The 14097-nt window shown below is 37.7% G+C and overlaps 3 protein-coding genes across 7 annotated transcripts; 2 read left to right on the plus strand and 1 right to left on the minus strand.

Moving 5' to 3' along the window:
- Positions 1 to 1557: 1557 nt before the first annotated feature.
- parla (presenilin associated, rhomboid-like a) lies at positions 1558 to 6481 on the plus strand. Of its 2 annotated transcripts, none has more exons than XM_042427447.1 (10): positions 1558 to 1694; positions 2623 to 2806; positions 2966 to 3070; positions 3158 to 3290; positions 3399 to 3494; positions 3677 to 3826; positions 4047 to 4117; positions 4211 to 4312; positions 4500 to 4565; positions 4663 to 4754. In XM_042427447.1, exons 1-9 carry the CDS (start codon positions 1609 to 1611, stop codon positions 4524 to 4526), a joined length of 954 nt encoding a protein of 317 aa, XP_042283381.1. In that variant the 5' UTR covers positions 1558 to 1608; the 3' UTR covers positions 4527 to 4565; positions 4663 to 4754. The 2 variants fall into 2 exon arrangements, with proteins under 2 accessions (XP_042283381.1, XP_042283380.1); XM_042427446.1 differs by lacking the exon at positions 4500 to 4565 and adding an exon at positions 6004 to 6481 and having other exon boundaries at positions 1559 to 1694; positions 4663 to 4760.
- Positions 6482 to 6771: 290 nt separating this feature from the next.
- Positions 6772 to 9906, minus strand: extl2 (exostosin-like glycosyltransferase 2). Of its 2 annotated transcripts, none has more exons than XM_042427452.1 (6): positions 9819 to 9906; positions 8792 to 9240; positions 8606 to 8676; positions 8335 to 8450; positions 7724 to 8189; positions 6772 to 7286 (listed from the first exon to the last, which is right to left on the minus strand). In XM_042427452.1, exons 1-5 carry the CDS (start codon positions 9821 to 9823, stop codon positions 7784 to 7786), a joined length of 1047 nt encoding a protein of 348 aa, XP_042283386.1. In that variant the 5' UTR covers positions 9824 to 9906; the 3' UTR covers positions 6772 to 7286; positions 7724 to 7783. The 2 variants fall into 2 exon arrangements, with proteins under 2 accessions (XP_042283386.1, XP_042283385.1); XM_042427451.1 differs by having other exon boundaries at positions 6772 to 7306.
- Positions 9231 to 14096, plus strand: zgc:110366 (uncharacterized protein LOC550476 homolog). Of its 3 annotated transcripts, none has more exons than XM_042427453.1 (8): positions 9231 to 9313; positions 10363 to 10475; positions 11173 to 11421; positions 11576 to 11677; positions 11990 to 12081; positions 12534 to 12716; positions 12832 to 12891; positions 13416 to 14096. In XM_042427453.1, the coding sequence occupies exons 1-8, from the start codon at positions 9231 to 9233 to the stop codon at positions 13509 to 13511; spliced, it is 978 nt and encodes a 325-aa protein (XP_042283387.1). In that variant the 3' UTR covers positions 13512 to 14096. The 3 variants fall into 3 exon arrangements, with proteins under 3 accessions (XP_042283387.1, XP_042283388.1, XP_042283389.1); XM_042427454.1 differs by lacking the exon at positions 9231 to 9313 and adding an exon at positions 10193 to 10284; XM_042427455.1 differs by lacking the exon at positions 9231 to 9313 and adding an exon at positions 10194 to 10284 and having other exon boundaries at positions 10360 to 10475.
- Position 14097: the final 1 nt, after the last annotated feature.

Raw genomic sequence — 14097 nt, forward strand, 5'->3', positions numbered from 1 at the left:
ATGTAATACATGTAAAACTCCTGCATTAAATATTGGCCATAGAAAAATAAAAAAATAAAAAAATAAAAACAAACAAAAAACCCCCAAAACAAACAAACAAAAACACAAAACAAAACAACCAACCAACCAAACAAACAAACAAAAAACAACAAAATATTGTATTTTGTAAAATCTCAAATATACCTATACCTATAACATTATGTCATTATGGAGAATGGCCCTTTTAAGAGTGGTTTATTGTTTTTGTGTTTTACAACTACTTATGCATTCATGTGTAAACAGCTAATTTAACAACTAAATATAGTATTTGCTAGTTTAATTTATAATTTACAAATAGATAATATGTTGTAAAATCTTACTTTGCAAAGTTGTCAAATAAATGTAACTGAGTCAAAAGAAAATATTTTTCCTCTGAAATATTGTGAAGTAAAAATATAAAATAGCATCAGTTTAATGAATGAATAAATACTCAAAGTACAAGTGCTTCAAAATTGTTCTTAAGTACAATACTTCAATAAATGAATTACTTTCTATCATTATCTATTTGTGACTTCCTGGATATCTGACAACATGCAGATGCAGGTCTGTAGGTTTTTAAGACACCACTAGTGGGAAGTGAAGTGCTTCTTATGGAAAACAAAAAGACGGTTCTGCACAGGACAGAGAGAGGAGCTGTTTACTATATAATACCAATATACCAAAATAATATCAATATTGCATACGGTAATAATAAACCTATACCTTCTGCTGCATTCAAGTACACCCAACTTTTTCCCAAAATCGAGTTTGTTAAATTTTTTAACCTGAATCAATTTTACTGGCTAAATATGTTTCAGTATACAAAGATTTTGACTCTTTGGTTTCCAGTCACTCTAGAACAAATGTAGATAAACTGTACATACCTGATTAGCACACGCACTCGAGAGAATGCTGGAATAAATATTGTATGGGTAATGTAGGCTAATAGGTTACTTTATTTACATACAGTAGTTGCTTTATGTATAGTTTACATATAGGCTAGCCTACATTAGGGCTGCAAAATAATGATTAATTTCATTATCAATTAATCTGTTGATTATTTTCTCAATTAATAGATTAGTTATTCAGTCTATAAAATGAAAATGGTGAAAAGGGTAGATTACTGTTTCCCACAGCCCAAGGTGATATCCTCAAATGTCTTGTTTTGTCATGAACAACAGTACATAACCCAAAGATATTCTGTTAACTATCATAGTAGATGTCTAAAGAAACCAGAAAATCACACATTTCACTCTTAAGAGGCGGGAACCACAGAATTTTAGTAGCTCTAATAGGCCTATAACCTACATATTACTTGCTAAAACATGACAACAATTTTCTGCCCTTTAACTTTACAGGGACTTTTTGATGAGCTGTATGGACTTTCATATTTTAAGTACTATCAATTATTTGCATATAGACTAAACACATTCCCACACACACCTCCAAGCAACATACCTAGCCTACTATGTCACACCACAAGTTTTTCAGTGGATTGTCAGAAGTCGGAGCTTGAAGAGGAGTGCTTGAACGCAACATTAGCTCTTGTCTAGCAGTGGGCAGGGCTTCAGACAGGAGGTCATCAAAAACATGGCGTGGAGAGGATGTGTAACGATAATGAAATGGACCAAAACAGAGTTCACCACATCTAAAAACATAACTTCACGAAGCACCAGGTGAGTAAATGAGACGCTGTTCAGGTCGCAGCATTTGTCCAAACAAGAATAACACTGACAGGATGTGTGTGTCTTTGCTTGTCGGCCCAGTGTGTGATTACCTAACTGTTCCAACTGTCATTGTAAAGACATCCATAGGGCTGAAATGGCTTAAATTTAGCTAATTTACAGTTAAAACGCGTTATGCAGTTGTACTGCTGTCGTACTTTTTATGTTTTTATTTTTTTAAAACGAATTTAGCTTGTCAATTTAGCTTGTTGCCGTCTGAATTGTACATAGCTTAAATAGCTTTAGTTAAATCAATACATAGAAAGTATGTTCTGTGATGAGGCTAATATCTTGAACCTACAGACTAGCAGAGTACATCATTATAAATCATACACAGGTGGTGCTTGAATTACATCATTAGGAAAAACTAATGGGGTTGGTCATAACATAAATGTTAACAATGTACAGTATAACGTAGTATAACAATCGTTTTAATAATCAATTAAAAATTTGAATGTTTTTTCTCCCCGTAAAAATATACTTTACATTGGCTCCAGCTTCTCTGTTGTGAGGATTTGCTGTTTTTCCTTGTTTTATGTGCAATTTGAAGATGTCACTTTGGGCTTTAGGAAATTGTGACAGCCATTTTTCACTATTTTTTAATTGTATACCAAATGATTAAACAGAAATAGTTGTCAGATCAGTTGATAATGAAAATATTTTGTGCAGCCCTTCAAACATCAACAAACACATTAACTTAAAGATGAATCAACATCTCAAGAAAATATAAAGATTAAGCGTCACGGTATCTACTGCAGAGTTGTATTGGTTCACCTGATAATATTGTATGGGTGTTCTGCACAGGTGTATATTTACCAGATCTGTCCATCTATCAATGAAATTCTAATACTGCCTCTTGTGCCTGCATGTGTTTCAACAGACTCAACCCCTACAACCAACAAAGATGTGGCTTCCGTCGCGACGCCAAAAGGCCAGACACAAAAAAGGGCAATGTCACCAAAGAAACAAGGGCCTCACCCTCTGAAGCTGGCACACCAGGGCCTCCTCCTCCTCCCAAAGTCCCCAGGCCAACACTTTTCAAACCTCTGATGTTCACAGTGGGGGTAGGTCTTCTCTTATTTTTTTTTTTTTCCTTTTTTTTTTTTATGATTCTCGATTCAATGTTCATTCTCATGTTTCAGCTCAGGTGAGAAATGAAATGCATGCCACAATAAGGTTTAGGATGGTATGCTGGGGTTGGTTGTTGTCTGACTCCATGTCAGTTTACAGGCTGCTCCTTTGGTGCGGCAGCCATCCTGCAGTATGAGACGCTGAAGTCAAGAGTTCAGAGTGCAAAAGATGAAGCTGAGTCCGAAAAATTCTTAGAGGTGAGGTTTTAATGATACAAACTGTCATCTTTCTCCTGGTTGTGTTTGAGCCTATATCAGGGTACTTATGTATACATATATTACCAGGGATCTCAGGACATGGCTTACTGGCATGACTGGTGGAACCAACTGACAGACTTCCAGCGACAGCTCATCCTCCTCATGTCCATGGTGGATGACTTCTGGAGCAGCCTCACCGAGGGACAAAGGACCGTCACTGGTAGCTGTGTTTCTTCAAATTTAATGGATAGCATCAACATCTTTACTTGTGCTTAATATAAACAGAGGTTTCTTTATTGACAGCAACTTTCCTTGTTATATTTTCCAGGTATCATTGCAGTAAATGCTGTAGTCCTGTGTTGCTGGCGGATCCCCTCAATGCAAAGAAGCATGATTAAGTACTTCACGTCCAACCCAGCCTCCAGTGAGTTTTGGGGGGGGTAAAAATGCTTACACAAGGACAATAGGGGAATTAAGTGTCTCAACAAAATGCTCTTGAACAGGAGCAAAATTGCAGCTTGATCCACAGACCGTGATCAAGTGCTCTCTCCTGTGTGTTCCGAGCAAACGTTTAGGTTTCTGTCCATTTTTCTCTCCCCCCACTAGAAACACGGTGCATTCCCATGGTACTGTCCTCCTTCAGCCACTACTCCATTATCCACATGATGGCGAACATGTATGTCCTGTGGACATTCTCCTCAGGAATTGTCTCTCTCTTAGGGAGGGAGCAATTTCTTGCAGTCTACCTATCTGCCGGTGAGTATATAGGCTTGGGATTTGGGGTTTTACAACATAATCAAATCTAAATCCAGTATTATATCAGCACATAAAAAACATAATTTTTAAGACCTAAAATTCAAAGATTGGCATTTAAAAGGGTAACTGAGAAAACAGGAAATTGGAATTAAGAAAGGGATGCAAAACATTTTGGACAGAAGTAAGAGTGATACCTGATCCTCACTGTGTGCGTTTTCAGGTGTGATTTCCACTATGGTTAGCTACATGTGTAAAACAGCCACTGGGCGGCTTTATCCCACATTAGGAGCGGTAAGATATTAACTAAAATCTTTTTACATCTTAATACAAATCAACTACCAATAATCCTAATCTTTTAATCTGTCTTTTTTGTATTATTCATAGTCAGGTGCGGTTATGGCAGTCTTAGCTGCAGTCTGTGCAAAGGTGCCAGAGGCCAAACTAGGCATTATCTTCCTTCCCATGGTCACCTTCACAGCAGGAAATGTAAGTGACGCACAGTGTGTCCAAGTTGTACACAATGTTTGTGTTTGTGTGCACTCACGCCCTTGGGTGTGCACCATGCATGGTTTTAAAAAAGGGTTTTCTTGTAATGTAGATACACGCCTCTGAAGTGTAATCTGAAAAGTGCAATAGGGAGTTGACACTCACTTGTTGTCTGTTTTTGCTGCAGGCAAGAGATGTAAATCTGTGTGCATGAACGAAACGGATACAGTCCAGTGTATGAATGAGTGAATGTGTAAGTATGCATGTATGAATGCATGGTAGAGCGATAGCTATAGTTGATGCATTTTGTTTTGTGTAACGTCAGGTTCCTGTCATTGTTCTCCTTTTAGGCTCTGAAAGCTCTCGTTGCTATAGATACGGCAGGGCTTATATTGGGATGGCGGCTGTTTGACCATGCAGCTCACCTTGGTGGAGCCCTCTTTGGAGTGTAAGTGACCAATATTCATTCATTTTACACCGAAAAGAATAATCAAATGTTTATTTTTTTAAAAGTATTTTTAAACAAGGATGATTCCAAAACTCCTCAATATAATTAATAAATGATGGGCCATGGCCAATAATGTAAAATCAAGTGTTTTCTGGAGTGTGCCTAAGTCTTTTATCCTTTGCATTTAAAGGACAAGGCTGGTGTTTTTATTTACTTTTTTAGTTCCAACAAGTTCCCTGAAAAGACCAAAACCAAAAGGCTTCAGCTCATCTCTCAATAAATCTTTAAAAACAGGTCACAAAAAAGGTTAAATAATTTCCTATAACAGCTTGGCCACTGGGTTTGTAGCAGACTTAAACAGGAGTAAACAGTGCATTTGTTAGAGACTAATTTCAGTTGCAGATTAATTAACATTTGGTGCACAAGTGATTATGTACGGATGATACAGCAGGATGGTGTATGTGGGATTGACTCAAAATAAACTACAGTGCCTGTGGTTATTGTAATGAAGGATGTGACACAGTGCAATAGTGTGTATATAATAGTGTGTAATAGGCCCTAATTGTATTTAAAAAAAAAAAAAAAAAAAGCAGTGACACAATAAATACTTTTATTAAAGCCTGATTTAAAAAAAAAAAAAAAACACAAACATTTGCAACAGGCCCAAGGAAGTAGGCTCTAAACGTCTGTTCATATCTAGAATAATTTCTATAAGGAAAACTACACACTGTATTAATATTATCATTATTATTTTTATTTAATCAGGTAATCTTGTTGAGATCAAGATCTCTATTGCAAGAGTACAGCTGAAGAGATAAGACACAAGTAAACTCAGCCAGTCACACATAAGCACGTACAAAACACATCAGAAATAATCATAGACACCTGTGAAAATGTCCAAAATTAAATGTTTAAATTCATACAATGAGATGAGACTTTTAACTTTTTAAGTTCTTAGCAATTCATTTCATACACATAGTCCAAAGTACTAGAAGTTAGTCCTCCCAAGTTCAGTATTTACCCGGACGGTATCATGAGTTTGGCAGTTAATACACAATCTGTGTTTTATTATTGGATGTTTTTACACTTAGTGTTGTAGTTGGAGCACAGGTTTTATACTACTTAGAAATGTCCAAATCTTTTAATGAGTTATGTGGATGTTATTGGGCTTGAAAATAGTTAGAAGAAGTATCCTATTCTGCTGTCACTACATCTTAACATCTCTGTGTATATTATCCTACAGATGGTATGTGGCATACGGTCACAAACTGATCTGGAGGAAGAGGGAGCCTCTGGTGAAGCTGTGGCATGACATACGTTCTCCAGGTGCTGGTAGATCCAGGCCTGGAGGCGGGCCTGGGATCAGTGGAGCTGATGGTGGTGGTGGACCAAGACCACAATAAGACTCTTCAAGGTCCCCGGGGTCCTTTCTTTGAAAGAACTGATCTCCAGAGTTACCTCAGAATATGCAAGGACACTTTTATCCACTGAGATAGAGTTGGATGTTATTGTTTATCAATAAATATAGTTTTTCATCCAAGGTCAGGAATGAGTGTAAGCTGATTTTATGGTATGAAGAAGAATTTTGAAAAATAGGTCTGACTTCACACCTGGTGCTACAATCCAGATGTTGATCCGTATACTGATAACATCTGCAACCCTTTTGTGTTTCTTTTATTGTAAAGAGGAATTATTCTTTATTAAAACAAGAACTTATCCAATTATTTTGTAACAAACGGGCATCTCTACCTCTAGCCAGACTGGTGAGTAGAATCTACTCTGCTTCAAACTTTATCCAAGTGGTGTTTTGGGATGTCCATCTGTATGGAAGCATTTACTTAGCTGATACTTCTGTCTTTTCCATTTGTGTCACCATTATCATCTGACTTCTCTTATCCAGTAGTTGTTTGTAAAATGAGATGCATTAACATCAGGGAAAGTAAGGAACGTTTTTTTTAACACTACTACAAAGGCATCATCAATTTTAACTCTTATATAACCATGAATTCTGTTCAGAGAAAAAATGTTGGCTTTATTTAAATGCATCACATGATACAGCCCTTCAACATGTGTACAGACTTAAAAAAATAAAAAAAGATTGTCCATGCATGCATAGTACAGTTTGTTTAAATGTACATAATACTTGCAATGATACCATTTTATTACTAGACTTCAGTCTTTTGGCCAAAACTTACTCAAAATAGCTATATCTTCAAACATTTAGTCAAAATTTCTAGGGACACAGGCTAAACAGAAAAGAGACACATTTTAAAGACTATATAATTAACTGCAGTAAAACTAAGTCTTATCATAGATACAAAAAAGGCAATTGTCAAAGATCTGAGACTTAGCACCTGCTGGTTTTAAAATAACTGCACTGAGAGGTATACACACTGAAAAAGAAACAGCTTTGGTAACAATACAGATTACCTCCAAATATGAACTTTTCATCCGACTGGGCCTTGTGTAGAATATCTTTTACAATCCTTGCTGTTGTCCAAAGGAAGAAAGTCCATCATAGTACTCCTGAAGCCACAATGAAACTGCTGTAGTATCATTAAAATACAAAAAAGCAAAACACTTACCAGTTATGAAAAATACTAAATAGATAAGCTCTTATACAAAATATTAAATGCTCAACCATGACTGTTGTATCTCATCTTCTGTCATTTCACTACTGTTTTTTTTTTTTTTTTACATGTATGTAGTCAACGTGAAAAGATTTTGTTACTGAGCTCACTTCACATGTAGGGTACTGACAGTGTCTAACAATTAAATGTGCATTTACATGTCTTTTAAAGTTGGAAAACATTTGTTTGCATTTATTTTTGGAACATATCCAGTAGGTAATGATGGTTTCTGGCCACAGATCACACAGAGATGAGAATATCGACTGTAAAGCCCTACAGCAGGTCAGCTCAGCCCAGACAGGTGATGTGTTATATTAAATCAAACAGACTTACCAGACTGAAGTAGCAGTCTGTCCTCATTCAATTCAAGACAGTCAGCGACGTGACAGTTCCTCAGCTTCTACTCTTGTGGTTGGCATAGGTAGGGAAGCCAAACTGGGAGACCATCAGGTTGGAGAAGCAGAGTGGCATGAAGCCATAGATCTGTGTCAGCCTGTTCAGACAGTAGGACCTCTGAAGAAGGTGTTCAGGACGATGCCACATACCCTGATATCCACTGCTGGCATCCTTTTCCAGGTTGCGGAGGTCCACGGGTTTGACAAAGACCCCAGAGGGTCTGGTAGGGCTGCCACTGGACTTGGAGTGTTTCCTCAAATACAGCGCTACAGCAAAGTTCATTGCAATATCATCACAATTTTGTGTTGCATCCACCAGCTCATGCACTGCTTGAGGTTGGTCCTGGAAAAGCTGGAGGTAGCGGCGGTGGAAGAAGGCAGCACCAATTAACACCATGGAGTATCTGCAAGATAATAGAAAAGATGGTCTTTCACATGTAAATAAGAACAAACAAAACAACAGGCCTGACTAACACAAATCATGATAGTACATTATATGATGCAGTGCATGTGGAGCTTTAGATTATGAAAAATAACAATGCAACTTACTGGTCACCTCCTCCTATTTCTGGGTTCTGCAGCTCAAAGCTGCCATAACTATACACTCCCCCTGGTGTTGTGACATGTTTCCGGGGCACAAAGCCGACAATTTGGTCTGGAAATTGCTGTGTAACCAAATATAAAACAACTTATAGCCACAATGTGCATGGTCCAAGTACCATATAATTTTGGCGCACCAATTATCAAGTAAAACCAAAATGTAATTTAGATGTACAGAACATTAATCTGTCTCAACTCCACTGTCAATAAAGTGTTTTACCTTCCAGACAGAGAAAGCAAAACTGATGTCAGGAACGCTGACCAGAGTGTCGTCATCCAGCATCAACACGGCTAAGAACCAGAACAAAAATCAAACCGATTCCATTGAGAAAAATGTTGAAACCAACAAAACATAAAGGCATATATAAATATCTCTTAATAACTGCAAGCTGACAGATATACTGACCATCAGTATCAATCTCAAGGAATGGTTGTAGTCTGTTGCGCATGTGATTGCTAGTCTGCTCCTTGAACACCACAGGGACCGGATGAGGCCCCAAGGAGTTCCATAATTTTAAGGGTGTCTGCTCCCCAATGTTGTTCCAGACTATGATAATCCGCTGAAGATGAGGCACTGCCTGGTAATGGTTTAGAAGTTTGAGAAGAATGTCTGTGCGGTTGTATGTTTGGATGATGACAGTAAACCTCTGCTCCTCCTCTGTGCTGTCACCATGGTGGCGATGTGCAGGTATCTCATTTTGAGATGTTGCCCGGCGTAGCACTCCCAGAGCACCAACACCTCCTTGGTCCTCAGCAGAGGGCAGCAGAGCTGTCAAGGCTGCACCAACCAGGAGTAGCAGCAGGATTGGCCAAACCAAATAGGCTCGCCTGAGCCCCATCCAGCAATGCCGGACCCTGCATCAAAGGAGGCACACAGACAAGGAGGACATAACTTTACAACAGACTCCGAGCCTGTTTTTTCCTCACAGTTAAGATCTCCTAAAATTTATTTACTTAAGCCATTTTAAACACATGTTGTGAGACTGAAAAGCATGACTTTGCATTCAGTTGTACTGCAACTTATTTTTGTGAAAACACTTTCATTGATCAGTCATCCTATGGATGACTTGCTGAACACTAGTTCATTCAGACAATAATTAAATGACAAAAGGCTGGTGAACATTAACAGCGCTGTCAGAAATGTGAAAACTATTGAAATTGTATGGGGTCTAAAGCCAGAGCAGGATAATTTAATTAACAAATAAAGAGAGCCAATAGTTTTCGACAGTCCCTGGCTACGCCCATGCACGTATTGAATTTGTCATGCAGTTCTATCACATGCTTTAAGTTATATAAAGATTTTACGTTAAACGTTACCCTAGGCCAGTATTCTTTAATTAGATTAACATACCTAAGTGCCTGATGAAATAGTTATTTTTACACTGAACAAAGTAGAAAGTATGTTTTAATTCTTCCCAGAATTCAAAACTCACCTCATTTTGTTAGCGCTACAAACAAACCTTTTACCTCATATATTCGCCATGTTGGATGACCCGAAACCAAAGAGCCTACAAGGAAGGAGCTGTCACAAGCTAACATTAGCCGCAACGTTAAGTGAGTGGAGTGGCGTCACCGCTCAGAAATTGAATTCTGTACCGCTTGAAACCTGGAAATGTACAATTTCTTGAAAAAACAGGATCTGTTTGAGTCTGTATGTTGATATTTTTCTACGCTGAGCGTCGTACATCTGTTTTCACAGATTCATACCCTCTTTGTAAAACGACGCCATCTTTGTTGGGGCAAACTAACGGGCGCCGTGTAATTTGGTTTTCCGTCAGTGTCTTATCTCTACCTACACCAGAGATGCATTCATCACGGGACAACACGTAAAACGCCTCCATAATAACTTCTTTCACTATCAAAACGTGAAACTCCACAAAGCAGAGTTTATCAGATTAGGTGAGTTTCGTTGGTGGTGCTCAGTGCTGCAGCTGCTTGTAACGGACATGTTCTGTTAACGTGAAATGCTTTGAGAAGTTGCAGATTATTAGAGCACGAAGACAACAAGAGGAATATGCCTTTAGTACCAGCGCTAAATTGTCCTACAGCCCCACTTTCCAATGGTCTGCAGATCCCAATATTTGGATTAGGTGAGTTCTCATTATGCCAAAATACAGAATACAGAAATGCACACACATTAAATGATGGTTCACAGATTTTTTTTAAAATTATGGTATGCATGATAATTTAATGTTTTATATCAAAACATTTTAAAATAAACCATTTGAAGGAGGAAACCCCAAGGGAAAATATTAATACATATTAATAGACATATCACATAACCTGAATCTACAGATATGTTCAAAGTAAAATATGACTATTTAATATATCAACTGAACAGTATGCACCAGACTTGATTCAAGGTTTAAAATGGCTTTAAAATAATAAAAAAAGTAATGAATTTGTAGGGACGTAAACAACATGAGTAAAACTGACCAGCTAGTTCTGCATCAGGCCTCAGATACACATATATATGTGTATGTATGTATGTATGTATGTATGTATGTATGTATGTACATACATGTATATGTAAATAATAAATATATATTTTACTGTTGTAGTTGATGTCAAATATTAAAAGCACATTTATCACTTTTATTCAGTTGTTAATTGATTATTTTTTAACTATCAACTTTCTGACCCCACTTTAAGGTTATGACAATATTCATACGATGCTTTGGCAATACTGTATCTCCATATGGTCATGCCAAAAACCCTTTGAATTGAATTGAGTTGACTTTGTTGTTGACTTTCTACATTTTGTCTCATATTTTCTGTCTATTCCAGGCACATCACATGATGGCGGATACTCTCATGATGCCATCACTTATGCACTCACTGAGTGTGGAGTGCGCCATATCGACACAGCAAAGCGCTATGGCTGTGAGGAGAAACTAGGCAGAGCTATCAGAGAAAGTGGGTTACCACGAAGTGATCTGTGGCTCACCAATAAACTGTGGCCAGGTGACTACGGATACAAAGCTGCAAGAAAGGCCTGCCTTGACTCCTGCTCACAGATGGGGGTGGATTATTTTGGTATGGGTTAAGACCGATTAAGACATGTTTACAAAAACCTTAATCTTTTTGCTTTCTATTATCATTACAGTCTTCATTACCCAACATTATATGCAGTTTGTCTTCCTGTGTCTTGTAGTCTCTCATTAAATCATCACCTGCCCCTATTTTTCAGACCTTTACCTCATGCACTGGCCAGAGTCGTCGCAACATGGCTGCTCCAACAGGGAGGTGAGAGCTGAGACCTGGAGAGCTTTGGAGGAACTTTACAAAGAAGGTAATTACTCACTTAATCTGCTAGTAAAGTAAATGTAGTGTATTATAAAATTTGAGGCAAGAGAGTAGCTTCAAGAATGACAACAAGTTACCAGGCCAGGCTTTGAATACCAGCGATAATAAAATTGAAGTCTCACATAACTGTTTCCTTTACTACCTTATTTTTATCTCCTGCAATTATTTTCAGGACTGTATTAAAAGACCAGATGCAGACAGAGGAGAACATTTTAAAAGTAACTTTTAGTGACTGCAATAAACATCATTGTGACCGTGGGGTATTTTTAAGAGCATAACCTTCTGTGTGTCACTGTAGGGGTGTGCCGTGCTATTGGAGTGAGCAACTTTCTGGTCCACCACCTGGAACAGTTAAAGGAAGACTGTAGTGTGGTGCCACATGTTAACCAGGTAGATTTTTTTTTTTCCCAGAAAGCCTTCAATTAGATTAAACAAGTTTATTTGCGACAAGTTCTATAGAGGCATTCAGGCCATTTTTGGAAGAGATAGAGTTAAGGTAAGGAGAAAAAACATGCACAGTCCAAATAATTTGTTAGACTTTGATTACTACCTTGCCTCATAAACTTCTAATAAAAAAATAAAATAATAAAATAAAATAAAAATTGTAAGGGACTGTATGAAAGTTATCATGGGTCTTTTTTCTGAAGGGACAGAAGTCTAAATTATTTTGGAGCACAAGGGAGGGTCTTGAAACTTTTTCTCATCCCAGTTGTATATTTTACATTCTTCATTCTTCCCCAGTCAGTTATTCAGCTCCTCTCCACACCCCAATAGTTTTTACATGATGCCAAACATGCCAAAGTGCCAACATAACTTGCCTATGATGTATCTTGATCCATCAGGTGGAGTACCATCCGTTCCAGCAGCCCAGTGACCTGATTGAGTATTGTCGTCGGGAACGGATTGTGTTCGAAGGGTACAGTCCTCTGGCCAAGGGTCAAGTCCTCAGCAACTCCACTGTTCTCCAGATAGCAGAAAAGTACAGACGCACACCTGCTCAAATCTGTGTCCGCTGGAGTATTCAGGTTGTCAGATTGTTCAGATATGGACCCTCTCAAGTTGAGTTGGCCTGAGACTCATGTTTCTTTGTATGCTTTTTTTTAAAAATCATAATGTTATGGCTCCCTTACTTTCCCTTAGAATGGAGTTGTCACAATACCGAAATCTACCAAAAAGGAGAGGATACAAGAAAACTGTCAAGTGAGTCAAAAATGCATTTCACGGTCGTTTGCATGATTGCACATTAAACACCTGAAACAATGCAAAATACGAGAAAATAAGGAGCAAAATATCATATTTTATGTGTATAAGATTAATAGAGGTTCATGACATTGTCGATCGACCAAGCAAACTGGCAAGATGACACAGAAAACAGTTAAAAAATATGAGAATGATTCATTTATCTGACCAAGGCAAAAGGTTAAACTCTTAGAAATGGTTTACTTAGATGACAGTTAAAAAAAATTGGGCCCAGAATAAATTAAAAGCAACTAAAGTTACTGATATACTTGCTTTTAACTACACATTCACATGCACTCATGGTTACTTCACATGTCCTGCGTTCTGTGAGAGCTTTGGTTAATGTGCTCAGAAATTGAACCCCTCTGTTGCATCTTCAGAAGCTGCATCTGTGGTTTCAACTGATCACAGCCATTTATTCTGTAATCTCACCTGTTGCCTCTTCTTCCTCCTCTGTCTCTGCCCTCTCACACACACACACATAGGTGTTTGAGTTCCAGCTGGAGGAGGGTGACATGAATACTTTGGGAATGTTGCATGATGGAAGACACGTGTCTTGGGATCCAACCAATGTGGAGTAACATGCCAGAAAAGACCAAAAGGATGTTTGTCCTGGAACCAGTTATCTGAAGAACTAATTTTGAGATTATTGGTTTTTAATCTTTATACACTTCCTGGAAGAAGATTCTACTATGTTCATTCATCTCAGCCTTACTTCATATAAATCTACTAAATATCTACTTAAAAATATTGATTATATATAATAATAATATAAAGCAATACAGATTGGATGTTACAATCATAGATAACGTAGAAATGTCTTCATGATGATTATAGCAAAAAGAATCCTTTCTAAATAGTGAACATGTGCCTTTGCAGAAATGCAGCTGTCCCACTGAGAATGAATTCTGTCATGAATCATTTTCCCTCCACAATAGTATTATTCCAAACACTATCAAGGTTAACGTTAATGAAGTTGTTGCAACTTACCAGAGGAAGACTTTGGATGAGAATCTTTCATCCTTACCAGTTATTTCTATCAGGTATATACAGTATTTACTGTGAACCATGCCCCAACTGCAATTATTACCACTCAGCTACACTAATTTACACTTGATATGTTGTATGATCTATATATTTTTTAAAATAAAACAATGACACAAACAC

Source organism: Thunnus maccoyii, chromosome 12 (assembly GCF_910596095.1).
Source record: "Thunnus maccoyii chromosome 12, fThuMac1.1, whole genome shotgun sequence".
In the NCBI taxonomy this organism is placed as follows: Eukaryota; Metazoa; Chordata; class Actinopteri; order Scombriformes; family Scombridae; genus Thunnus; species Thunnus maccoyii.

Coding starts and splice junctions, on each gene's coding strand:
- extl2 (XM_042427452.1), bottom strand. Junction 8,451..8,605: donor TTGCTTTCTCTGTCTGGAAG/GTAAAACACTTT, acceptor TTGGTTACACAG/CAATTTCCAGACCAAATTGT. Junction 8,190..8,334: donor GAAATAGGAGGAGGTGACCA/GTAAGTTGCATT, acceptor ATTATCTTGCAG/ATACTCCATGGTGTTAATTG.
- parla (XM_042427446.1), top strand. CDS start 1,609: ATGGCGTGGAGAGGATGTGTAACGATAATGAAATGGACCAAAACAGAG. Junction 3,291..3,398: donor GGGACAAAGGACCGTCACTG/GTAGCTGTGTTT, acceptor TATATTTTCCAG/GTATCATTGCAGTAAATGCT. Junction 3,495..3,676: donor CACGTCCAACCCAGCCTCCA/GTGAGTTTTGGG, acceptor TCCCCCCACTAG/AAACACGGTGCATTCCCATG.
- zgc:110366 (XM_042427453.1), top strand. CDS start 9,231: ATGCCGGACCCTGCATCAAAGGAGGCACACAGACAAGGAGGACATAAC. Junction 10,476..11,172: donor GATCCCAATATTTGGATTAG/GTGAGTTCTCAT, acceptor TGTCTATTCCAG/GCACATCACATGATGGCGGA. Junction 11,678..11,989: donor GGAGGAACTTTACAAAGAAG/GTAATTACTCAC, acceptor GTGTCACTGTAG/GGGTGTGCCGTGCTATTGGA.